A 23,900-nucleotide genomic window follows, 5' to 3' on the forward strand; every position below is an offset into this window, starting at 1 on the left:
AAACAGAAATAGAAAGTAAGTACTGGGTTGGGGGGGGGAGGTTATTAGTAAAGATCACTTGTTGCTCTTTCAGATCTTTCAACACAGGATCTGTTCCCAGAACCCACGTGATGGTTCACACACATCTGTTCCAGGGACTTATCACCCTCTTCTGAACTCATGGGCATCAGGCATGCATACAGTACACATACACTTATACAAGCAAAACATTCATGCACATAAGGTAAAATAAATAACTCTTTAAAACAGAAAAGGAAATAGCAATGCCAGTGGATTGAAAGCAGTCTAACAAGAAAGCCTTACAGCAAGAAATCTCAAATAACCTAAGGATGTAACTCAAGGATCTATAAAAGCAGGAATAAGCCATATCCACAGTTAGTCAAAAAAATAATAATAAATAAATAAATAATAAAGAGCAAAACATAATTAGTTGAATAAATATTGTACTCTGTTATCACTGTAAGGGAAATAGCATTGTTAAAAGTTTAAAAACACTTAAGGTCTATGAAAGCTAGCCAGAAGAAATGATACCAGCCTGACTTTTCCATGTTCTATGACCCATATGCGATGCCTTCAGAAATAGGGTCTTATTCTCAAGGTCTAGAGGGTAACCAAGAACAGTAGCAATAGACTATAATGTTTGGATGGGCCTATAGGACCCTAGGAATCAGTAACTAGAAATGTGGCATCCTACATCTAGGACAAGGCTTTTTCTTTGATAGGCAATAATGTCTGGATGAGACATTATCTCCCTGTAGTAGGATAACTCCATTACTCCCCTTTCCCCTGATTACCATCTGAATTCTATATCTTTTTATTAAAAGCCTCACTTTTTGGTCCCTCACTGGTGTCCTGTTTTCTGTGAGTAGTCCCATTTAAACATGTCTAAAGACTCAAAACCAATATCTATATGTGAGAGAGAACATGTGCTGCTCATTGTCTTTGATCCCAACATAACTCTTTAAGAATGACTCCTTCTGGCAAATGGATGGATCTAGAAAGCATCATCCTGAGTGAGGTAACTCAGTCACAAAAGAACACACATGGCCAGCATCAAAAGAAACATCAAGGGTCTTTCTCTGTCTCAAACAGATCTGGATGAAGAACTGAGTCCTTTCTAGATCAGTTTATTGTCTATAGACAGGCTTGACAATTTGATCACAGAACTGGAAAACACGGTTTTCCTAATCCCAGATGCCAAAGGAGTATGTCTCCTTGTGGTAACATGCTTACCTAAGAAATGACCACACAAGTATGTTAATATCATGAGATTGGAAGATACACTAACAAATGTGTAGACAAGAGAACACACCACCATTAAGATCACAGTTCATCTGTCTACATGCTGATGACCCACTACAAGCTATTTTTGTCAAGGTAGACATGTGAAATTTATACTGAGATGCATTTTGGCCATTGGTCTGGTATCTTTAGGTCTGTAAAAATCAAAGAAGGAAAGTAAGGAAGATAAAGAAATAAGAAAGAAAGAAAAGAGAAAGAAAGACAAAAGAAAGAAATAAAGAAAGAAAAGAAGGAAGGAAGGAAGAACCTATGGCCAGATGCACTTAGCTCATAATTCTACCAAACATTCAAAGAAGAGCAAATGCCAATACTCCTCAAATGATTCCACAAAATAGAAATTGAAAGAACATTTTCTAATTGTATGAACCCAATATTATCCTGATGCCAACACTACACAAGGATGTAACAAAAAAAATTATACACCAATATCCCTTATGAGCACAGAAGCAGGATTTCTCAATAAAATACTTGCAAAGAAAATTCAAAAATACATCAACAAAATTATTCACCAAGATCAAGTAGGCTTCATCCCAGAGATGTAAGGATGGTTTTTCAAACATGAATCAACATAAACATAAACTACCACATAAATAAACTGAAAGACAAACCACATAATCATCTTATTAAATGCAAAACAATGTCATTATCAAATGTCAACATCTCTTCATGATAAAAGTCCTAAGGAGACTAGAGATACAAGGTACAACATAATAAAGGCAATTTATAGAAAGCTCACAGCCAACATCAATCTAAGCAGAGATTAAACTCAAAGAATCTAAACTAAATTTAGCTTAAAAAGACAAAGATGTCCCTTGTCATCATACCTATTCAATAGAACAATAAGACAGATAAAGGAGATCAAGGGAATACAAACAGAAAGGGAAGAATTAAAAACTCTTTATTTGAGATTATATGATTTTACACATAAAAGACACTAAGAGTCCACTGGGAAAGTTTTAAGCTAATTAACAGTTTCAATAAATTAGCAGGACACAAAATTAACATCCAAAAATCAGTAGCTTTCCTATGTACAAATAACTGACTGACTAAAAAAAAGACATCAAGGCAACAATTTCTTTTACAATATCATCATCATCATTAATAAATACAATGCATTCTATACCTGATAAATAAATAGGTCAAGAACTTGGTAAAAAAAAAAAAAAAAAAAAAAAAAACCTTACTGCTATTGTTATGCTAAAGAAATGTAGCAATAAAACATCTCTTAATGGCATTTGCAAATCCCAAAAATCAGTGCATTACTCAACCCTTATCAGAGGAGCTTCTTATTGTTGTAATGGTAATTAATTTAGAACCCCACCCAGAACTGGACAAACCAAAGAAAGAGAGACTTTGGAGCATTCGTTCCTAAATGGGATGCTTTTACCAAACCCCTCACCTCAAGGCTTGGGGATCTATGTAAAAGGTAGAGGTAACAGATGACAGCAAGGAAATAGTGTCAGATACAATAGGTCTAACACATATATTAACTCACAGAAACTATGACAGCATACACAGACATGCATAGGTTCAAGCCTGGGGGAAGTTGAAGGGGAAGTGGCTACAGTGTCCCATCCCAACCATGAAGCAAGCTAGTGATGAAAAGGGGGAAATAGGGTCTCTCCAATGGAGAGTCATTGAGTATCATCAACTACACTCCAGCCAGGACCTATACTCAGGAGTAAACACAAAAGAAACTTTATAAACTTGGGAGGGGACAGTCTTTTCTATTTTTTTTGGGGACATTTTTGTGTTGTTTCTATTTTGTGGGGTTTTTTTTTCTTTAAGAAAGAGAAAGCATAAAGTTGGGTAGGCAGGGAGGTGAGGAGAGTCTGAGAGGAGTTGGAGAAGGGAAAATATAATCAAAAGATATGAAATGTTTTCATTAATAGAGGGGGGCTGGCATGAGAACACAGAGATGTATAAGAAATGCAGTATAGCCATATATCCTAAGGAAAGATGATCGATTTGTTTGGAAACATCTATACTCCAACATTCATCCCTGTGTTGTTTACAATAAATAACCTGTGTGTATTTCAAGAATAAGTAAATAAGAAACAGGTTTTTGTGCACACTGTGGTGTTCTACTCTCTAAATAGAAATTTTTGTCATCTTGAATTTGGATGAATCTGAAGGACGTAGTGTAATGTTAAGAGGTCAGGGACATAAGGTAATTACATGACCACACTGTCACTCATAGAAGCTAAGCAGCATTTTGTTACCAGATGTCTTGGGATTGGGAAGATCATTGCATAGATGGAAGGGATGTTGGTCAAAGGGCACAGCAGTTTAATTACAAGGTAAGATTAAGGACTCCATTGTGCAACACAGTATCATTACACTAGAGGTAAATTTCAACTGCTCTCACTAAAAATAAATGACAATTATGTAACTTAATGAATATATCAATTACCTGACTTAGATTTTACACAATGTGTATATATCAAAGCATGTCATATACCTTTAATCTATATTAGGTCAATTGGATCAATAGTAACAAAATTTACTACTACATTAAAAATGCTAACCTAACAAGAAATTCAAAAGAAGAGTACCTATCTATCAAGTGCTGCTGTTTAGGTCTGGTTTGGGGAGCTACACTGTAGAAATATCATGGGGGCAATGAAGTGGGCAATGGGAGGGGTTAGAGTAAGGAAAGAAGAAAGGGGGGGATACGTGATGTGATTATATTTTAATTTTTAAAAAGCCTACATTGTGATCAGACTTCAAAAGACAGAGTGGCTATTGCCATAGTTGGAAATACAAATATGAGAAGCTGCTATTTCTCATCAAAAGACAGAAATAAAAAAACATATTCAAATTATCATAAGAAAAATAACAAATAATAATTCTGAGCTAAGATGATAACAGTCTATAACGGCCTGCAACACTAACCGTGAAAACCAGACCCTGAGTCTCCCAGAGCCCAGCTAAAAACAGCTGAATGTGGCAGGTGCGTGCCACAGTGCTGGATGCTTTGATTAGGGTTTCTATTGCTGTAATAAAATACCATGAGCAAAGGCAACATGGAGAGGAAAGTGTTTGTTTTTGTTTACAATTATATGTCGGGCCATCACCGAGAGAAGTCAGGGGTAGGAACCTGAAAACAGGAACTAAGGCAGAAGCCATGGAGAAGTGCAACTTACTAACTTGCTCTCAATGGCTTAGTCAGCCTGCTTTCTTATGGCATCCAGGACCGCCAGTCCAGGGGTGGCACCACCCTCAGTGAGATGGGCACGCCCATATCATAAATCATTCGTCAAAAAATGTACCATGGGCTTGTCCACAGGTGAATCTGGTGGGACTGTTTTCTCAACTGAGTTTTCTAAGTGACTCTAGATTTTGTCAAGCTGACGTGAAACTAGCCAGTATGCTTGTCGTTGGTTTGGTTTGGTTTGGTTGGTTTGGTTTTTTTAAACATATTTTAGTACATTTTTAACATATTCTTAAAAGTTGTTTGTAGTTTTATATTCTTATCCTTGAATTTATCTTTTACTATATTTTAATACTGTGTTTACTTCATGTTAGAACAGATTTCTACTTTTTATTAAGTACATTGTGTGCATGGCTATATCTGGGAACACACACATCAGCAGTGGTACCCAAGGAAACCAGAGGCGTGTGTCAGCTTTCCTGGAGCCAGAGCTGAGGAGTTCATGAGCTTCTGGATATGGGTTCTAACACCTAATGGCAAAATCATCTATCTCTCCAGTTCTCATTTTTTTAATTTTCATATAAACTTTTAGCTGGGCATGTAGCTCATGCCTTTAATTCCAGCACTCAGGGGGCAGAGGCAGATAGATCTCTATGATTTCCAGACCGGCCAAGTCAACAGTATGTGACTTTGTCTCAAAAAAAAATCAATTAATGTCTTCCTCTTTCTCCTTGTCTTTCTAACATTGTTCCCAAATATTCGATGTCAGTTCTGTTTCTCTGACCCTGGTTCTCGCCTCCCCCTCCTCCCCCTCCCCTGTGTCTCCCTCTCACATCTCACTGATGCTCATTCCCACACTGAACTTCATTTTAAGTTTGCAGCATTTGCCATGTTCTCATTCTTGGTTATGGTTGGTGAGTTTGTGTGTTTTCAATGTATGTTTATATCTTGTTCAATTTGGTGTGGTTTCTATCACACCAAGTTTTTTTTCTCCTTGAAGAACAGTAGGAATTGAGTCCTCAATAGTGGTCGGCTTTATTAGAAGATTCCCAATAAAACTGGAAGAGAAATCTAAACCAGTAGGTGCACAAATTGTGATACAGAGATATAGAAAAATGTAATAGAAAGGCAAAATAACCAAAGCACTGTTTTTCCTCAACTATTGAGATAAAAGCTAAGCTTAAAATCCAGAGTAATAAGGTAAGAGAAGGAAGAGACCTGGAGAAGAAAGAGACAGACAAGAAAGTCAGCATGGTGAGTGAGAAAATCAGCATCAGATGAAACATCAAAACACCAATGAGAAACCCAAATTCAAAAGGAAAACTAGTATTTTGAAAAAATAAATAGAAATATTGGAGATGGGAATCGAGTGAAGCACATAATGAAACAGTGAAGAGACTCACCAAACAATTATGCCACGCAGAAGGAAGACCACTGAAAACTTCAAGGGCACACCCCTACTTCAATAAATGAACATGGGCACAGTTTCGAAAGAGATGTGGTCAAGAAACTAAGCCTAAGAATTCATGAGATAGAAGGAATTGAGATTTAAAATAATTTAAATTAAATAATGACACACAACAGCAGAAAATTCCTTTATGTAGGAAAAGGGACAAATGTCCAAACGTGGGAGACATTTATAAGCCCAATAGATATGAACAGAAGAAGAGCTTTTCCAAATCACGTTAGAAACCCAAAGACAATAACCTAACAATATTAAAAGATATAAGGGGACATGCCAACTGCAGTAAGAGGCATATGCGTCTGCTAATACCAAAGCTCTAAACAGAAACTCGAAAAGTTGGGAAACCCCTAAAACTAATAATCATGGTGATATTAATCTTTTTAATATGTTTTACTTAAAATAGAACTATATCATCTAACCCTTTCCTGCCCATACCCCCAGCTTTAAAACTGAGAGCCCCTTTCCTTTATTGTTGTTACATGTATATATGTGTGCTTGTGTGTACATACATACATGCATGTATGCATACATACATACATACCCTAATGAACGCGGCTTTTGTTGGTGATGTATATATGGTTTTAATGCTGACCAGTTAGTTTTATTAGATAACTAGTTAGAGAACTTACCCCTGGGAAAGTCTAATTCTCCCTCCCTCTGCAGTTATTAGTGGCCAGTAGTTCTTTCTCTAGAGGTGGAACACCATGAAATTTTCTCCTTTCTCATTAACATGTCTAATGATATTGGCATTGTTTCATTTATAATAAATTAAGTTTATCAGGAAGATAATTGCACAAGATCTATACAGAGGGGAATAGGCCTCATATCGAGAGCTTAGGACATGCTCTAAGACTATGACAACATCGCCCAAAGCATTCTGCAGATGCAATGCCATCCGTATCAAAACCTGAGCAGGTTCTTGGGAAGTTAGGAAGTTAATCCTAGTAGTCTTGTAGAGATGAGGATTTCCAAAGACCTACAACCATAGAGCAGCTAGATGCATGCTTCCTCATTTCAAAACTTAACAGCAGAGCTACGTGACACACACTTATAGTCATCAAATTTCTTAAAGGGCTATGATCATTCGTGTAAACAGAACAATGTTGTAAACCAGGTTCTGGAGAAACTGAATAGCCATGCAGAAGGTATGGATCATTACCTCCTCACTCTAGAAACAAAGTGACTCAAGACCCGTCAAAGCCCTGGACATAGTGCTAAGGAACAGTAGAATGCAGGCAGTGAAGCCACGGGGCTTTGAACTTGTGATATCAGATGCTAGATGCGAAACCAAAGCACAAGCACAAAGCAGAAAACAGGTTGAGACAAAGAAAACTTAAAGCGGTGTATACAAAAGAAATCTCATCACAGGGGAAACAACACACAGGATGGAGTTATGGAACATGTGTCAACAAGAGTCTAATGTACGAATGTGCAGAACCATCGACACCACTCAAAACACACAGGCCTCCTACTTCTGAAATCCATAAGAGAGTTGAGCAGACATTCATCCAAAGGTGAACAAGGGTGAACAAATCTAAAAGACTAGAGATGGTGAGAAGGAGGTCAAGGAACCTAGAAGTCAGAGGAGATGGGTCCAGCTGTCGATGGTCATCACAGAACAGACACCAGAACCTAGACCCTGACCACATCACATTACATGCTGCCAATCCATAACCTGACTCACTTTCCCCTGAAAAATTAGTGAAGCATCCTGGTCATAACCACAGCAATGTTCAGGATCTTATGAAGAATGGGAGATCAGTGACTCGTTGCCACACAGTGGAAGGCCTGCACTACTCGGGCCCCAGCTGTGGATACAACACCACCACACACAAGCTCCTGAAAAGCCATATGAACTGTGAGCAAACCAGGCGAGCCTGCAGACGGTGCCCCAGGTCAGTCCTCACTGAACCTCCAGAGAACCCTCACAGAGGTGCTCACCACCACCCACCAGCTAGACCTCCATGTGTCCTTTGGACAAAAGCTTGATTGAAGTGACTGAGGTCATGGAAGGCTCCATGCAGGTACTGGGTAGTGCTACCTGACAGCTGCTACTTGGTCCCCAGAAAGAAATGGTGTGGATGGATACAGGACCACCTTCATTAGTCCTGACACAGAAAACCACAGAGTAAGTTCTAGAGTCTATGGGCCAATGACCTTGATCCCCTGTTCTGTCCTCTGTTAGGCCTCAGACTCCATGTGGATTCTGAGCACAAACACAGCTTCTGGTCATCTGGTTTCTAGGGAATCACAACCATCAGTATCCTAGAAAGGGTAATAAGCACAACTTTCAGGGGACACATCAGAGTTTCCCATAACTACCTCTTGGTGGCAAAGTGGATTGTTTCATACATAATATGAAGGCTTAAAGATTCATTGTGGGTGCTCCTACCTGTGCATACAACCTGGGTATAGGTCAGAAGGTCACATTGTTCGAGGAAGTTCACATTGATCAGGCACTGTAAAATGTCAGGCTCTGTTCCTTGGCATGTAAGGTACTTCTGTTCCTCGCTCCCCTTAGTTCCATGGTGGGCTCTGGACCATTGCAGGGCAGCGCCACATTCCAGCTGTCTGCATGCAACGCCGGCCTCCTTCTCGTGCAAGTCACATCTCAGGGGAAAGTCAGAAATCCCAGTGGCCTGTGGAATCCCAGCACAAGGACTGCCACCACCTACTAGGCCCATTTCCCATGTGGTACCACCTGGTGGCATAGAAGAGAAACTGAGTCTTGGTATACTGTCCCTAGGGCAAACACAGGGATAGGCACTGACTACCCCACATTGAGTCATTATCCAAGGTGCTCCTGAAGGTGTTCCCACCCTTTGCTAGTTTTCCAAGGTAACAAATCCCATCTTTCCAGGCGGAATGGGCCAAGACACTCCTCCTACACCATGTGGCTAACTCCTTGACCTTATGCATTCTGAAAATAGGAACATTTTCTCAAGTAGTCACTATTAAGAAGGAAAGTAGCTAACTTTTTTAAAACTTAAAGATATTATTTAAAGTTACTAGGAGCGTATCTATAGAAGATGAAAACTCAGCTCTCCTAAGACTCCAGGCATAATGTATGTTCATACAGGCCAGACCCTTGCCTAGACATTTGCCTCATTACATCCATGACCAAGACAGAGAAAGAAGTCCCAGGGACTCAGGAGCTCAGGGTCTCCATCTAACCTACCAGAGCAGAAAATCACAGCCACACACTGGCATTTACAGCCACTGACGGGCCCCCAGGACCCCAAGAGGCACTCGAAGAAGGTGGCTTCATCACCGCGGCACTGGGCATCATACAGCCAAGGTTGCTTCATCTCTTCGGGTGTCAAAATATACCGAGGCATAGACTTCACAGAGCCACAGCCGAGCTCTCTGCAGATCACTGAGGCCTCCTGCATGCCCAGGCCGTCTGCACACATAAGGCTCCACTTCCCATCATATTGCAAGTGCACTTGGCCTTCGCATTTGTTATCACCACCCAGGAAATTCACGAAGTTCTCGAGAGCCAGATCTTCAGGAATAAAAACACAACAGAACAACAACAACAAAATAAACATAGGGATGACGCTCTATATTTCACTTGAAATGCTTCACAATTAGACAGCTCGTCTTCAGCTAGGCATGGTGCCACATGCCTGTAATCCCAGTATTCAGGAGGTGGAGGCAGTCACAAATCTCTTAGTTCAAAGCCAACCTGGTCTACAGAGCAAGTTCCAGGACAACCATGGCTACACAGAGAAACCTTGTCAAGAAAATGGAGGAGGAGGAAGAAGAAGAAATTTCATTTTTACTATTATCCCAATCTCTCCTTTTTTTTTTAAGATTTCTCAACAGTAAATACTATATAGTAAATACAGAATCCAAATGGTTGCTTTGATGACGTCCAAGTTAGCAGAAGAAAACACACGTACAAAGTGAGGCATCAGACATCACCAGTACTGTACCACCCTGAGCACAGTCACCTACATACTATACACCTGTGTCCCTGATACCCAAGGCCTGCACAGAGCAGCACACACTCACCAGGAAGGAGAGTCCAGCAGGCCAGCAGCAGTAGAGGACACAGCCTGAGAGAAGACGGTGCCATAACAGGTCTCCTTGTAAGTACAGTTCCCCAGGCTGATGGCCTCAGAACAAGTACCTGTCTCCGCCTTCAAGAAGAAAGTGAACTCCAACTCGGGGTGACAATATTTTGGAGCCAGAGCCCTTCAGCACCATAGGCTCCTCCCCCACATGAGAGCTGTCATCTCTCACCCAAAGCAAGCACTCACCCACCATGCCAGAGCCCAGACAGTGCCAGCACAGTGGAGCTTCCTGCAGCTGGTGCCCAAAACAGTACCAGCTGTGTGGAGAGCAAGGAGTCTCCTCCCAGAAAGGCCTGTATGGCTGTAGCTGTCAATGTCAGTGTCAGAAAAGACATCAAAGACCTTCTTCCTCAAACAAAAATCTGGCTAGCGACGAAAATTCTTCCAAGATCTTTATTGCCAATAGACAGAGTTGGCAATTTAATGTCAATGCTTTCAACATGTTTGCCCTTGGCCCAGCCGTAGGAAGAGTGCATGTCTCTCTGAGGAGACAAGCCTAACTACTGGTCACAAGAGCAGGTTCACATTACCAGGGTAATGGACAAACTAAAGAACGTGTAGACAGGAAGACATGTCACCACCGTTCAAGTGTCTACTTATTGAGAAGCTTTTATGACTAGCTGATTGACAAATGGAAAATATGCAATGCATGCTGGCCAGCTTCACTCATTGGGCACAAGTATGCGTTACTGCCAGCAAGGTTCTCAGTGGACGACACCACACCGTTTCAAGAGTTCATCTGGAAGGGGTACAGTGTGGGATAAATTTTAGTTTCTTTTCATGCCTTGTCCACCTACATAGATTCTTTCTTTTTATTCTTCTTTCATACATCGCACCCCGACCACATGTTCCCCTCCCTCCACTCCTCCCAGTCTCCACCTTTCTCCACTCCTCCCAGTCTCCACCCTCCCTCCACTCCTCCCAGTCTCCACCTCCCTCCACTCCTCCCAGTCTCCACCTCCCTCCACTCCTCCCAGTCTCCACCTCCCTCCACTCCTCCCAGTCTCCACCTCCCTCCACTCCTCCCAGTCTCCACCTCCATCCTCCCCAGACCCACTCCTCTTTCTTTTTTCTTCAGAAAAAAAAAAAAGTAGGCCAGATTCTAAAATTAACATCAATTGTGTAAACAAAACAGTCTCAATAAATAAAGATGTAGACCCACCACAAAATGTACAGGGTTCAGAAGAAAATAGAAATTCAAGGATTTTCAGTGTAAACTTATTAAGGATGACATGGTAGAGGAGGAGCTCACCAGGCCACACCCCTGCCTAAGGGACTGTGTGAGCTTGATCACTGCTGGAAGAGTGATTAATTTTTCTCTTTGTAGGTATGGCCACCGACAGGCTGTTCACACTCCTGCTGGTAGCTTCGATCTATGGACATAGTGGCAGCCCTAACTAGACTCAAGGGGTTAAAATAAAAGAAAAGAAAGCATGAAATCAGTAGAGAGGGGAATTTTGGAGAGTCTGGAGGTTGTTGGAGGGGCAGAAAGTGAATATGGCCAAAATATATTGTATACATATATAAACTTCTCAAAGAATAATTTGTTTTGAAAAAAAGAATAATGCTGTTGCAGAAATTAAACGTCATGTTTTCAAAAATCTCAATCTTCACACCATATTGTTGAATTAAAAAGAGTTTAATACACAACTGTGCATAATATAAGCTCACCAGATGCACATACACCTATATAGTTTGGGATTATTGCATATAAAATATTAATGGTGACTGTTTCTGTGTTCTTCTAAAATCTGCAAATTTCAGATTGTGCTGTGTATGTTTTTCATGGGTACATAAGCTAAAGATGTGGATTGTGTTCTTTGAATATAAAATATCCAAAGTTTATGCTGATATATTACATAGAGCCTTGTGTTTACTAATAAAAGCAGTAATTTTTTTCTTCTGGTTTGTTGAGATAAGGGCTCCTAACCCAGGCTGAACTCAAATTTACTATGCAGTTGAGGATGACTTTGTAGTCCTAATCCTCTCATCAATATCTCCTACATGTGGATCACTATGAATGCCACCATATCAGGTCCGATATATTTATCTATTCTTAAAGAACAAAGATATGGAGGTGGCCAGCAAGTACAGGGGCTTGCTGCCAAGCCTGACAACTTGAGAGAGTACCAACTGGTACAATTTGTCCTCTGGCCTCCCCATATGTACCTCATGACATGTATACAAACACACACAAAGATAAATAAATGTTTAAAACAAGAAAAATAAAATTTTCTGTAAAGTACCTTCCCATGTAAGACTTTAACCAGAGACCTGGAAGGAGGGAGTCTCCCAGGAGTCAGTGCAAGTGACCTTATTGGAAGTGCCCAATAATAGGAAGATGAAAACTGAAGAGACCACCTCCACTAGCCAGACAGGACCCTCAGTGGAAGAATGGGGACACCAACCCACCTACAAATTCTTGACCCAAAATTGGTCCTGTCTAAAAGAAATGCAGGGACAAAGATGGAGCATTGACTAAAGGAATGGCTATCTACAGCCAGCCATTATGAGAGCAATCTCATAATGACCAGATACCTATTCCTTATACTATTAATGATGCTATGTTGTGCTTGCAGACTGGAGTCTCACAGAGCAGCCCTCAGAGAGGCTCTACCCAGAAGCTGACTGAGTCAGATGCAAATATTTGCAAACATTAGATGGAGGTTGGAGAGCCCTTTGGAAGAGTTGGGGGATGATTGAAGGTCTTCAGGGAAATAGCAACCCCACAGGAAGAGCAAAAGTGTCAACTAACTAGACCCCTGGGAGGTCCCAATGACAGAGCCACCAACCAAAGAACCTGGTTCAAGGCTCCCCTGGAACATATGTAGCAGAGGGGTGCTATGTATGGCTTCAGTGGGAGAGGATATGCCTAATTCTCCAGAGACGATGCATCAGGGTGAAGGAGCTACAGGAGGCTGCTGTCTCAGAGGCAAAGGAGAAGAGGAATGGGAGAAGAAACTCTGTGTGTGGGGATGTGGAAGAGGGCAGCGTTTGGAATAGAAAGGAAGGAAGGAAGAACGGAAGGAAGGAAGGAAGGAAGAAAGGAAGGAAGGAAGGAAGGAAGGTAGGTAGGAAGGAAGGATTCAAGTGACATACACACCTAAAATAACTTTAAACAAGTGATAATTTCTTTTTGCTATTTAGATTTTATTTTTATTTATTTGTGCTCTGCTGGAGAGTACACTAAGGATCTCTAGTATACTAGGTAAGTGCTAAGCCACCAAACTATATTCCTAACACCAAATGATATGTTGACATCTGAATCTTGGTCAACTTGACCTGATAGTATAGCGCCATTGTGACAAGGCAAGGCAGTACAGAGGTTCCTCCATCTTGTATTTTTGTCAAGGCCATATCATGTTTAGCTAGAATTTGATCTTCTTAATGATAACCCCATGGAACATTATCAAACTCTATTCTATGGAGCCAAGGTCAAGATGCCCCAGCTAAGTTATCTTGGCTTCTGTTAAACTGCTTGTTAAATAGACCTCTTCCTCTAACTAACAGCTTATTTTAGCTTCTGTTAAACTGCTTGCTGTGTAAAATATGAGATACCAGGATGTGGTTTTGCCTTTAAAAACCCTCACTCTAAACACTCAATTTTACCCTTGGTTCTCAAATACCTGAGTGTAGTCCCAGCTGAACAAAAGACTAAATTTGCTATATATTTTTTAAAAATACAAAATAAAAATGGCAATAGCAGCACAAGTGCAAAGCTACATTGGGATGCTCTGGGCATATCCTGGTGCCAGCATGAGTTTACCTGGATGCCAGCCACTGTGAAGATGTAGTACAGAGATCTGACAACAGACATGGACCAGGTTCCATAAACAGGAAGAGGTTCTGGTAATATAGAAATTACCTCATTACACCCATGACCACAATAGCCCTCAGGTTTGCTGACCTCACCCTTTGCCCAGACCATACATACTGAATCAGGCCCCAGAAAATAAAAGTCTCCCCTATATGGACTTTTACCAGGTTACTCCACCAGATATAAATAGAATTTTCCACATATTAAAGAAACAACTGAAAGGAATTTTCATATTTTTCAACTTTATTGGTGCAGGAGTTGGAAACATTGCTATTGAGGATGCTCAGAGGGATTCTAGAGCTTTCAGTGAAGACCACAAGTCAGCATGGAGAAGGAAAGAGAGGGAGGAAAAGTGAGCCCACAGCCAGGAGTCCAGGGTGCAGCTAGAGGGGACACAAGGCAGTCAAGATCCAGAACTTCTCTCCCTGGGAAGCTTCAATAGGCTCTGGGGCTTTCTTTTCCAACTTTTAAAATTGATTATTTGTGAGATTCACATAATGAACCCCAGTCCCACTCATCTCCCCATCTCCTCGTATTACCCTCTGCCCTTGCAAACTCTCCCTTTAAAGAAAATTTTAAAAACAAACGAAACAGGATGAAAACCAAAGCATAGAAAGCATTTCATTGTGGAAGCTGTAGTGTGTCACAGTGTGTCCCCCAGTGTACCCTTCATCCACACATCTTCACTTGCAAATGGTCTGCTTCAAAGCCTCTGGGTTCTGGCACACCATCAATATTGGATCCTCACCAAGACTCCTCCAGGTTATCCTATTGTAGGCCTGAGTTGTGGAGCTGCTGAAGCTTTGGACCGGCAGGACTTGCCCTTTAATGCACCCCAACAGTTTAGAGATGGTGTAGATTTTGTGGGCCAACTCAACACCCTGGATCTGGGCCTGGGTGATAGCTGGGCTGGTCAGGTCTTTCACATCTACATCACCAGAGCAAGCTCTCCAGCACTGCCCTTGGCTAGCCCACCCAAAGCTGCTGCCAACAGGGACAGGGTCATCTCTCCAGCTCTCATACCCTTGGGGCTGGCTCACCCACACCCCTACCTACCACCAGAGCCAGTGCTGTCCAGGGAAGGTACAGGGCCTCCTCATTCAAGCTACAGCCCAGCGAGGGGGCAGGGCCAGTTCTCCCACTCTTATGACTTTGCAACCAGCTCTGTTGCAGATGCTGAGAGGCAAGGGGTGGGGATGAATCACCTCTAAGCTGGTGCACATCAGGGCAGACAACCAGCTTTCCCAAGCTCACACCCTCAGGGCCTGGATCATCCACAGAATTTCCTGAGATCAAAACTAACATTTTTAATATTTTTCCCACTCTGTATGTCCAAAATCCATCAGGATCCCAGGGGCTGACTCTACCATGACAACAGAAGAGACAAGAGAATTCATCCTCCGAGGCATACCAGCAGTTTGCTTTCTACCATAATGGCACAGTAGGACACTAGAAGACATTAGTGTTCATAAGAACCTCATGATGGTCTACTCTTATCACATGATAGCTCTTAGCACACACAAGCCATCTACATGAAAGAGGGAAGCAGACACAATAAAACAGGTTCCCAGGGAGACTGTGGTAATGTAGAGAATATATGGAAGTATATATTCCCAGAGGAGTTTCATCTGTAGAGAAGGTCAAAAACAGTGGCCATTAGTAGATAGGCAATGGATGGAGGTAGCTAGGGGAATGTAATCATGGGCTGCTTTGGTGAGAAAAGAGGCCCCAGATCAGACTGGACTTGGAGGTTGTAGTCCTGAATAAAAAGGTGGTCAGTGTTAGTCCTGAGGGTGTGGTCATGTAAGTTTTTGTTTTACCTTGTTATATAACAATTTCTTCGGAGATTGAAACATTCCCTTTTGAAGGGAAGTTCCTTAATTAGGAAGGTAAACAATTCAAAACAGAGTCAGGAAGTCCCTGAAAGTGATCAAATTCACTAGCCCCCTCCCTGTCAAAATAAATAATTATAGCTGAGAGTTCCTCTCAGTGTAGTAAAGCTGATCTGCAAAGAAACCCCTCAGACCAGACCTGCCTAGAAAAAGCAGAAACCAGCTAGCTTTCTGAAAGAAATTTATGTCAACTGAGGCACCTAGAAAGGACACTAACCTGTTGAGCTGCCTGTAGGCTAGGCAGTGTGCTCCAGATTCCTAACTTTGTGAGCTGTCACCCATGCTGGGATGAGCTTTGGTGAAACACCTGTCTTTGAGTCATTTCTGTTTCTGTAAGTAACCCTTTACTCATATTCCTGAAAGTAGCCCCAGTAAAACTCATTGGCTCACCAAATTGGACTTTGGTAGTGTCTGTACTTTGTTCTAGCATGTGATCCCTATCTGAGGTGAGCAGGCATGTGTGTTGCATTTGCCCAGTAAGTTTTGTCACACAACAGCCCTCATGTTCCCAGAGTATGCTGAGACCAAGACAGGACAGCTGTAGTGTCATGTGCACTAACCTCTCACAGAGAGAAGACAGGCATGCCTTCAGGTGACAGTAGAGTCAAGGCCATGCTTCACTAGGAAGCCATCTCCCTCTCAAGAGAACTGTGGGAATGGTGGGTAAAATTCCTGAAAAGCACCCAGAACAAAGAGTAATGGACAGTAGTCAGGAGAAAAATAATAGAGCCCAAACTATAATGAGAGCCATGGCAGAATCTGGTAACAGTCTCTAGAAGGACTGACAATTCAACTGTGAATTCAAAGTTTAATAACATTTGCTTAATAAAAGAGGGCTAGTCCTTTATCTCCCAGAAATAGGACAGTCTTGTGACCCCTAAGGTCAGCAAAGACATCAGGTGCTGGGATAGGAACTACCATAGTCTTTCTTCCCAGCCTCAGCATTGAGCTGCAGACTCCTGCCTGTTTAGGAGAAGAAACAATCACTGTAATATTCAAGCATTTCACAGGCATCATTCACTCTAGATTTTCCACTGAAGATCAAAGCCACAAAGGGATGAACCATGGGGAGTAGGTGATGACACAATGACTCAGGAGACAGCTTGATACTCACATCATCCACCCCTCCTCCCTCACTGTTTGTCCAGAGTCCCTCCTACAAGCTACTATCCACAGGGTTATAAAAGGTCATTGTGTAAAGCTCATAAAAGGAGCCAAAGGAACAGCAATGACTACTTGGACCTTGTGCCTATTCAGTAGAGGACTCTGTGGACTAGCCTTGAAAGGATGGAGGCATAGCCCAGTGTCCAGGACCAATGTAGGAAAAGGGGTCAGAGACACTGAGAAGTAGCTGTTCATCCTTTAAATGCAAGCACAGCCACCATCAGGACCAGTGAAGCAGGAGTGTGATAGATCTCTGAGCACAAAGGGACATACCTACCAAGCTCAGCAGTGCCCATTCTACTCCCCCTTATTCTCTGTGGGCTGATCCTCAGGCTCTTCCACATCATCATAACCTTCTTCCAGCATCTGGAGCCTGAATACTGTGTTCTTCTCCTCTTTCTTTGGCACAGGGACAACATCAATGTCCTCATAGACACCATCTGACTGTAGATGCCCCAACATGCCAGAACCTGTGGAGACCATCCCAGAATGTTCCAGAACAAGCATTCTTCTAATTTAAGCCCACCCTTCTGGGACCTGCAGTCTCCTGTGTGTGATGTGACTGCTCACTGAGATCAACCCCTCACTCAAAGGTCTGGCATCTCACCGCAAGACAGCACAAGAGATTGAGGGAGACATGGAGAAGTCCTGAGTATGCAGAATATCATATCCAGCCAGCTCAGTAGCATAGAAAAAAAGAACCCAGCATTTTCTAGACCACATCTTAGGGTTCCCCAGGATCTAACTCAGCAGTGGCTACAAGAGACCTGTCAAATTGCAGGGCAGTGCCAAAAGCAAGATATGCCTGCTGGGGTCAGGATCTCATAGAGCATCCCCCAATTTCCTGTCGTACTTTCCCTGAACACCATACCAGCACATGACATACCCATTCGAGCATCTCTGATGTGGCGCCACTGAGCAATCACAACCAGGAAGACGATGCCCAGGAGGCACCCAAGCACCAAGCAGGCAATCTCAGGCAGGCTCCAGACCTCAGCAACAGGTGGAGTGGTCAGGGAAGGAGCTGTGGGGTATAGAGATAGCTGTACCTTCGCTGTATGGAATCATCTAACCTAAGGCTTAAATGACCTCAGCCTTGCCGAAAGGGGTTGGGACACCCAGGACAGCTGGATCTCCAGAATACCTGAGAGCAGGTTGCTGCTCATGGGAAATGGTCTAAAGGTTTATAGGACAAACTACCCAAAAAGAAGATCCCAGATGCCCAGTCCCTGATTAGAGGAAGTAAAAAAGCCCATAGAGATGACTGTAGAGACGCCATTGGGAAATACAATAAGAATGTTCAAGGGTGAGGAACCAGGCAGGGAATGGGGGAAGGACAAGACACAGATGTGAGCACGGGGCAGGGCTTAGGGCAGGGCTCCCTGCCTTACTCTCTACCTTGCACTGGGCAAAAACTATCCAAGACAACATGGCATACCCAAGCCACAAAACATAGTCCCCAAGTTAAAGGCCCTAAAACTTGAGGACTCGTGACCTCTGCTGCTCCTCCATTTCCCACACAGCAGGCAGTGCAGTGGAGAGAAGTGTCCATCACAGAATGATGATATAGCCTAGATCCAATACTGGTAATGTGACATAAAAGCATGAGTTTCCAAAGTGGACCAATCAGAATTGAGCTCCACCGCTAGCCCTCTGGTTGATGGTGGTGGGGTGGCTGGGTAGAGAAAGAGACACTTACACAATGCAGTGGTTGTGGAGACACCTGCAAGAAAAATATGAGATGGAGAAGCCTCAGCAGAACAGATATGCTCACACCTAAAAAGTAGCATCTACCAACTACCAGCTTAGCCTGGGTCACGTAGGGTCATAAGGCGTTCCCAGTAGAACCCTACATCTCAGAGCTCAGTACCTACTTATGAACCTGAGCATGAAGGGCAGCTAAAGAAACCAGTGTATCAAGCCTGTCCCTACTTCTGCCTGCCACCAACTCACCCGCACAGCGAACACCTGCATCTTCCTTGTGCGTGCAGTCTCCATGTCCCCAGAGCTCAGCCCGGCAGGCCTCCAGGGTCACCTCACTGCCAAGGCACTCCACCTCATCCAGCCACACAGGCCCCACACCAGGGCCAAAGGCGGCCTCTCCCAAAGCAGCCAAGGCCTGGCCGCAGCCCAGCTGCCGGCACACAACTTCAGCGTCAGCCAGGCCCCAGGAGTCGTCACACACTGTGCCCCATGAGCCTGCATGCCAGAGCTCCACACGCCCGGAACAGCCATCCTCACCCCCGCGCACACGCAGTACACTGTCCTCTGGAAAGGAGACAGAGGTCACAGTGTTGTCCCTTGAATGGGCAGGTGGGCAGGAGGCTTGTAGATGCATACCTAAGCAACCAAGTGGAGAAGAGCAGTTTGGGGTGTCTGCAGGGTCCTGGGGAACTATCTGTGCCAGTCCTATAAAACAAACACAGCCATTGGTATACATTGCCCTGTGAGGCTTGAGATGAAAATGTTGATGAACTCAGCCTCCAGCCATGAAGTTCAATGGCAGGCACTTTTGGTGGTTTGTCAGAACACAGAAGCTATTACTGGGGCCCACCCTTGAGCTATCAGCACACACCTTCACAGTTAATCCAGACCTCCTCCTCCTGAGTACACGAGTGTGGGTTCCATGGGGCTGAAGGGCATTGCCACAGGGTGGCATTGTGTAGCTTTCGACAATTGATATTATCCACCCAGGAGATTCCCAAGCCAGGCCCAGGAGAAGGCCTGTTCTCCAGCCAGCCCTGGTCCCCACATCCCAGCTGTCTGCAGATGATGCTCAAGGAGATGTCTCTGAGTGCGTTGCTGCACACAGCACCCCAGGACCCATTGTAGAGCACGTCCAGCCATCCAACACAGCCACTGGTTCCACCTCGCAGTCTCAGAGCCACGGATTCTGTAGAAGGCACAGGGAGACCTTCCTTCAGGCTCCTCTGACAGTCTCAGAAGGAACAGGCCAATCCAAGAATGTCACAGACACATAATGGCATTTGACCCAATTATGGCCTGACATCACTTGCATATGGGTTTTTCTAGTTTCCACCATCTATAGAAAGCAGAACAGAGGTTCCTTGGAAGTTCAAAAGTAGAACTATACAACCCAGCAGCCCCACTTCTGGGTTCTCTTTCAATTTGAATATTAAATGACACCAACACAGTTGTTGAGGGCTTTGTTCCCAGGTGGTGGCAGTATTAGGGGAGATTCTAGAGACTTGAAGTGGTGGGTTCCAAACAGAGGAGGCAGATAGTGGGGGTGGGCCCCTGTCCGTGTCTGTCTGCTTCCACTGTGAGTGTCTTTGCTTTCTTTATACCCAAACATCACCCAGAAACCAACCATGAAACCATGTGCCTACATCACTCTGTCCTTTTAAAATGTTCTATGTATTTTGTCACAGTGATTTAAAAAAAAAATGTGACTTATACATTACCAAGGCAAATTAAATCTGTGAGTCAAGGAGAGACCCAGGCTCTGGATTACAGCAGACTGAAGTAACCAGGCCACGGAAATGACAGATGTGCCCAGTGACAAATGAGTTACAGATGCTTTGTGTAGATTCATGATAGATAAAACTGTAGATATGCACAAGAGACACAGAGATAGAAAAGAATATTCCCATCCAGCCTTCTAAAGAGATAGCAAGGGGCTGAAGAGATAGCCCGAAAGTTAAGAATGTTACTGCTTTCATAATGAACCAATGTCCAGTTCCCAGGATTCACATGGTGGCTGGCAACCGTCTGTAACTCTAGCTCTGGCTTCCCAGGCCCCAGGGTACATACATGGTGCACATACATGCACAAAGACACCCACATATATACACACAATGAAACTTAAAAAAGAAATTCTGCAATTCATAGCATCATAAGTGAACCTGAAGGCTGCCTTCTCTGTTGGATATATATATAAAAACCCGCCAGAAATGTCTGGTGCCTCTCCTAATAGCAGTAGCAAGTACTCGACTCAAGAATGATGGCTCCAGACATGAAGTGAACAGCACAACAGCCTCAAAGGTGTTCTGAAAAAAAAAAAAAAAAAACTGTGTTCTCCAGGACACAGTGAGACAAAAATCAAAATTAAGAACTGGAGGTATCAGTTGGGTATGGTGGCACATGACTTTAATTCCAACACTCGGGAAGCAGAGGCCAGGCAAGAGGATTCTTGTGAGTTCAAGGCCAACCTGGTCTACACAGAGAGTTCCAACAGCCAGGATGACAAAGATCCAGTCTTTTCAAAAAAAGATGGAGTTGTATCAGCTGTCTTCATTTCCAAGGAATAGTATTGCTAACTACAGGGTAGGTATATGTTTAGCCTTTAGAGAATGGCCCACCCTGATTAGATGTCCTTCAGCTGCTGTGTGGATACTGAAAGTCCATTGCTATGCACAGTGAGTTCTATCAGCTGTGAAGGAAAATGAAGTCATGAAATGCACAGGTCAATGACCGGAAGTGGAAATGCTTTGCTGAGTGAAACTCAAACCCAGAAAGGCAAAGGTCACATGTTCTCCTCTTTATGGATCACAGCTCCAAATCTTTAGATTGGAAAAATATAACCTGAAGGAACCAAATGCCAGGAGAGTAGAAAGGGATTGTGGGGGGGCAGAGAGAATTCTTCTAGAGAAGGATGGGACACGGGGGGGGGGACATGGGGAGGCTTAGTTAAGAAAAGGGAGGGGTCATACATAGGGAAACGGGGAAAGGAGAGACACATAACACTAAGGGTGTGTGTGTGTGTGTGTGTGTGGTATCTGTTTGTGGGTGTCTGTCTGTGTTTCCATGGAGTAGGAACGTAGAAAGAGCTCTCTCTTGAGCTGGAAAGGTAACCATGGACACTAAGCCATGCATCTGATGCTCAGCTGCTAATCCAGAGGCAGCACCCACCTGAGCAGAACACTCCAGCATCCTCCTTGTGTCTGCAGTCATGTTGGCCCCAGCTTCCTGACTGGCACTTCCACAATGAAGACTCATTTCCCAAGCAGTGCAGCTCATCCATCCAGATGTGCCCAGTCCCTGCCCCAAAGTGAGCATTCCCGGGAGCACTGAGGGCATGGCCACAGTCCAGCTGCCTACAGACCACATGCGCGTCCTGAAGGTCCCATGCATCATCACACACAGTGCCCCATGAGCCCTGATAGAAGATCTCCACGCGCCCAGCACATCGACCTGGGCCCGCAGCCAGCCTCATGCGCAGGCTCCCTGTAGAGAGACTGGGTCACACATAACTGAATATCACGAGGGAGACTGTGGGAGTGGGAGCTACACACTCACCGGAGCACACCACTCCTGCGTCACGCAAGGTTTCAGCAGGCACCAGCAGAGACGTAGAAACATTGCACTGCGTCAGGTGGGTCTCAGAGCCCAGGCAGCGCGCCTGGCTCAGCCCTACAGGGGCTGTCCTGAAGCCAGGAGCTGGAGCATCATAGGCTCTCTGCGCCTCTCCACACCCGAGCTGTCTGCACACCACGCTGGCCCCATGCAGGTCCCAGGCATCGTCCAATACGCGGCCCCATGAGCCATCCAGGGAAATCTCTACACGGCCATCACAGTGGCTCTGTCCATCTCTCAGCCGCAGGATGTCTTGGAGTCCTAGCAGGAAATGGCTTAAGAAGACTACCACGCCAGGCTACCCTACCCTCTCTCAGCCACTGCCCACCACCCCTGCTGACCTGTTCCCTGCATTCACCTGAACAGATGGCGGAAGCTGTATTTCCCAGGACGCAACCACGGGCCCCCAGGGTGCTTGCCGGACAGTGAAACAAATGAGGCTCTGTCCCCACACAATGAAATACATCTGGCCAGATGGGGTTATCCCCATCACCAAAATGTCCTCCTGGAGGTATGGATACTGCATTGCCACAGTTGAGTTGGCGACAGAGGACCATGGCGTCTGCTAGGTCCCAGGTGGCAGCACAGAGGGGCGCCCAGGTCCCTTGCACTTGGAGTTCCACGCGGCCTTCACAGTCGCTGCTGCCATTGACCAACCGGAACTCTGTAGAAGAGGCAATGTCAAAACCGCCCCACCCCACAGACCCAGCTCAGAATCCTACTTCTGTGGAACTTTTTCTTCTCTGTGTGACATGATAAAGCCCTTCTCCCTGAAGATCCTCACCCCCCCACCCACCCCCATTATCTTCTGCTTCTGCCCAGCTGCAGAGGAGCCAAAGCAGGCTAGAAATTCCTATGCAATAAGAACCCTTCCCATCACTTCTCTGCTACCTGAACCAGCATAATCAAGTTCATCGGGAAGATGGCCATTCTCCTGGCCAGAAATACCTGAACGGGCTCCGCTTAAAGCCATCTAATGTGGGCCATGGAGGGTGGTATTCGGAAGAGGCGAGGACTTTGCCTGCAGAAGCCACACGGGTACTCACCTGAGCAGGTGAGTACAACATCCTGGTTGTGACCACAGTGGTGACCAGGCTCCCGAGGGCAGTGGAACAGCAGCGATTCATTCCCCACGCAGTGGAAGGCTTCTAGCCACACAGGCCCTGAGCCCTGGCCGAACTGAGCACCCCCAAGTCTAGACACAGCCATACCACACCCTAACTCCCGACACACCACATGGGCTGTGGGCAAGTCCAGATCAGCATGGCAGACGGTACCCCACGTCAGTCCCCGAAGAACCTCCAGGCGTCCGGCACAGGAATGCTCTCCACCCACTAGCCGGGCCTCCACATGTCCTGTGAGGGCAGACATCCCCTCAGAACAGTGCCCTTGAGTCAATAGCCCTGAGCTGTCTGTCGTCTTACACCACAAGAACCAGCAGGCAGGGAAATTCCTCTGCCCAAGCAGTGTTTTGACACCAGCAGAAACATGCATCCAGAGATCAGGGTTCAGACTCACCTGTTCTGCCAATCACACTTGTCCCAACCTCTGCCAGTCCGAGACAATGGCACCCTCACCCTTATAGGCAATACCAAGCCTCCAAGCTATGTGTGTACCCTTTTGTGGGCACCATGATGGGTGCCTTGTCCACCTCTTACTTAGAACACAATCAAGCAGCCGTGACAGCCATGTCATGCATGTGTACTTTAGG

At 44.4% G+C, this 23,900-nt stretch overlaps 1 protein-coding gene across 1 annotated transcript in view; it reads right to left on the bottom strand.

Annotated features, from left to right (window-relative positions):
* SCART1 (scavenger receptor family member expressed on T cells 1) overlaps nucleotides 1-23,900 on the bottom strand; it is a gene marked incomplete at both ends in the record, with an annotated part of 64,036 nt that overhangs the window by 36,407 nt on the left and 3,729 nt on the right. Inside the window, 13 exons of the mRNA XM_080912980.1 lie at nucleotides 8,314-8,622; nucleotides 9,100-9,426; nucleotides 9,939-10,066; nucleotides 17,175-17,343; nucleotides 17,760-17,897; nucleotides 18,573-18,596; nucleotides 18,827-19,141; nucleotides 19,214-19,282; nucleotides 19,449-19,766; nucleotides 21,746-22,060; nucleotides 22,133-22,450; nucleotides 22,548-22,853; nucleotides 23,236-23,544. Of these exons, the coding sequence (XP_080769106.1) occupies nucleotides 8,314-8,622; nucleotides 9,100-9,426; nucleotides 9,939-10,066; nucleotides 17,175-17,343; nucleotides 17,760-17,897; nucleotides 18,573-18,596; nucleotides 18,827-19,141; nucleotides 19,214-19,282; nucleotides 19,449-19,766; nucleotides 21,746-22,060; nucleotides 22,133-22,450; nucleotides 22,548-22,853; nucleotides 23,236-23,544 (3,045 nt within the window). The remainder of the gene's footprint in view (nucleotides 1-8,313; nucleotides 8,623-9,099; nucleotides 9,427-9,938; nucleotides 10,067-17,174; nucleotides 17,344-17,759; nucleotides 17,898-18,572; nucleotides 18,597-18,826; nucleotides 19,142-19,213; nucleotides 19,283-19,448; nucleotides 19,767-21,745; nucleotides 22,061-22,132; nucleotides 22,451-22,547; nucleotides 22,854-23,235; nucleotides 23,545-23,900) is intronic.

Source organism: Micromys minutus (assembly GCF_963924665.1).
Source record: "Micromys minutus genome assembly, chromosome: 2".
NCBI lineage: Eukaryota > Metazoa > Chordata > Mammalia > Rodentia > Muridae > Micromys > Micromys minutus.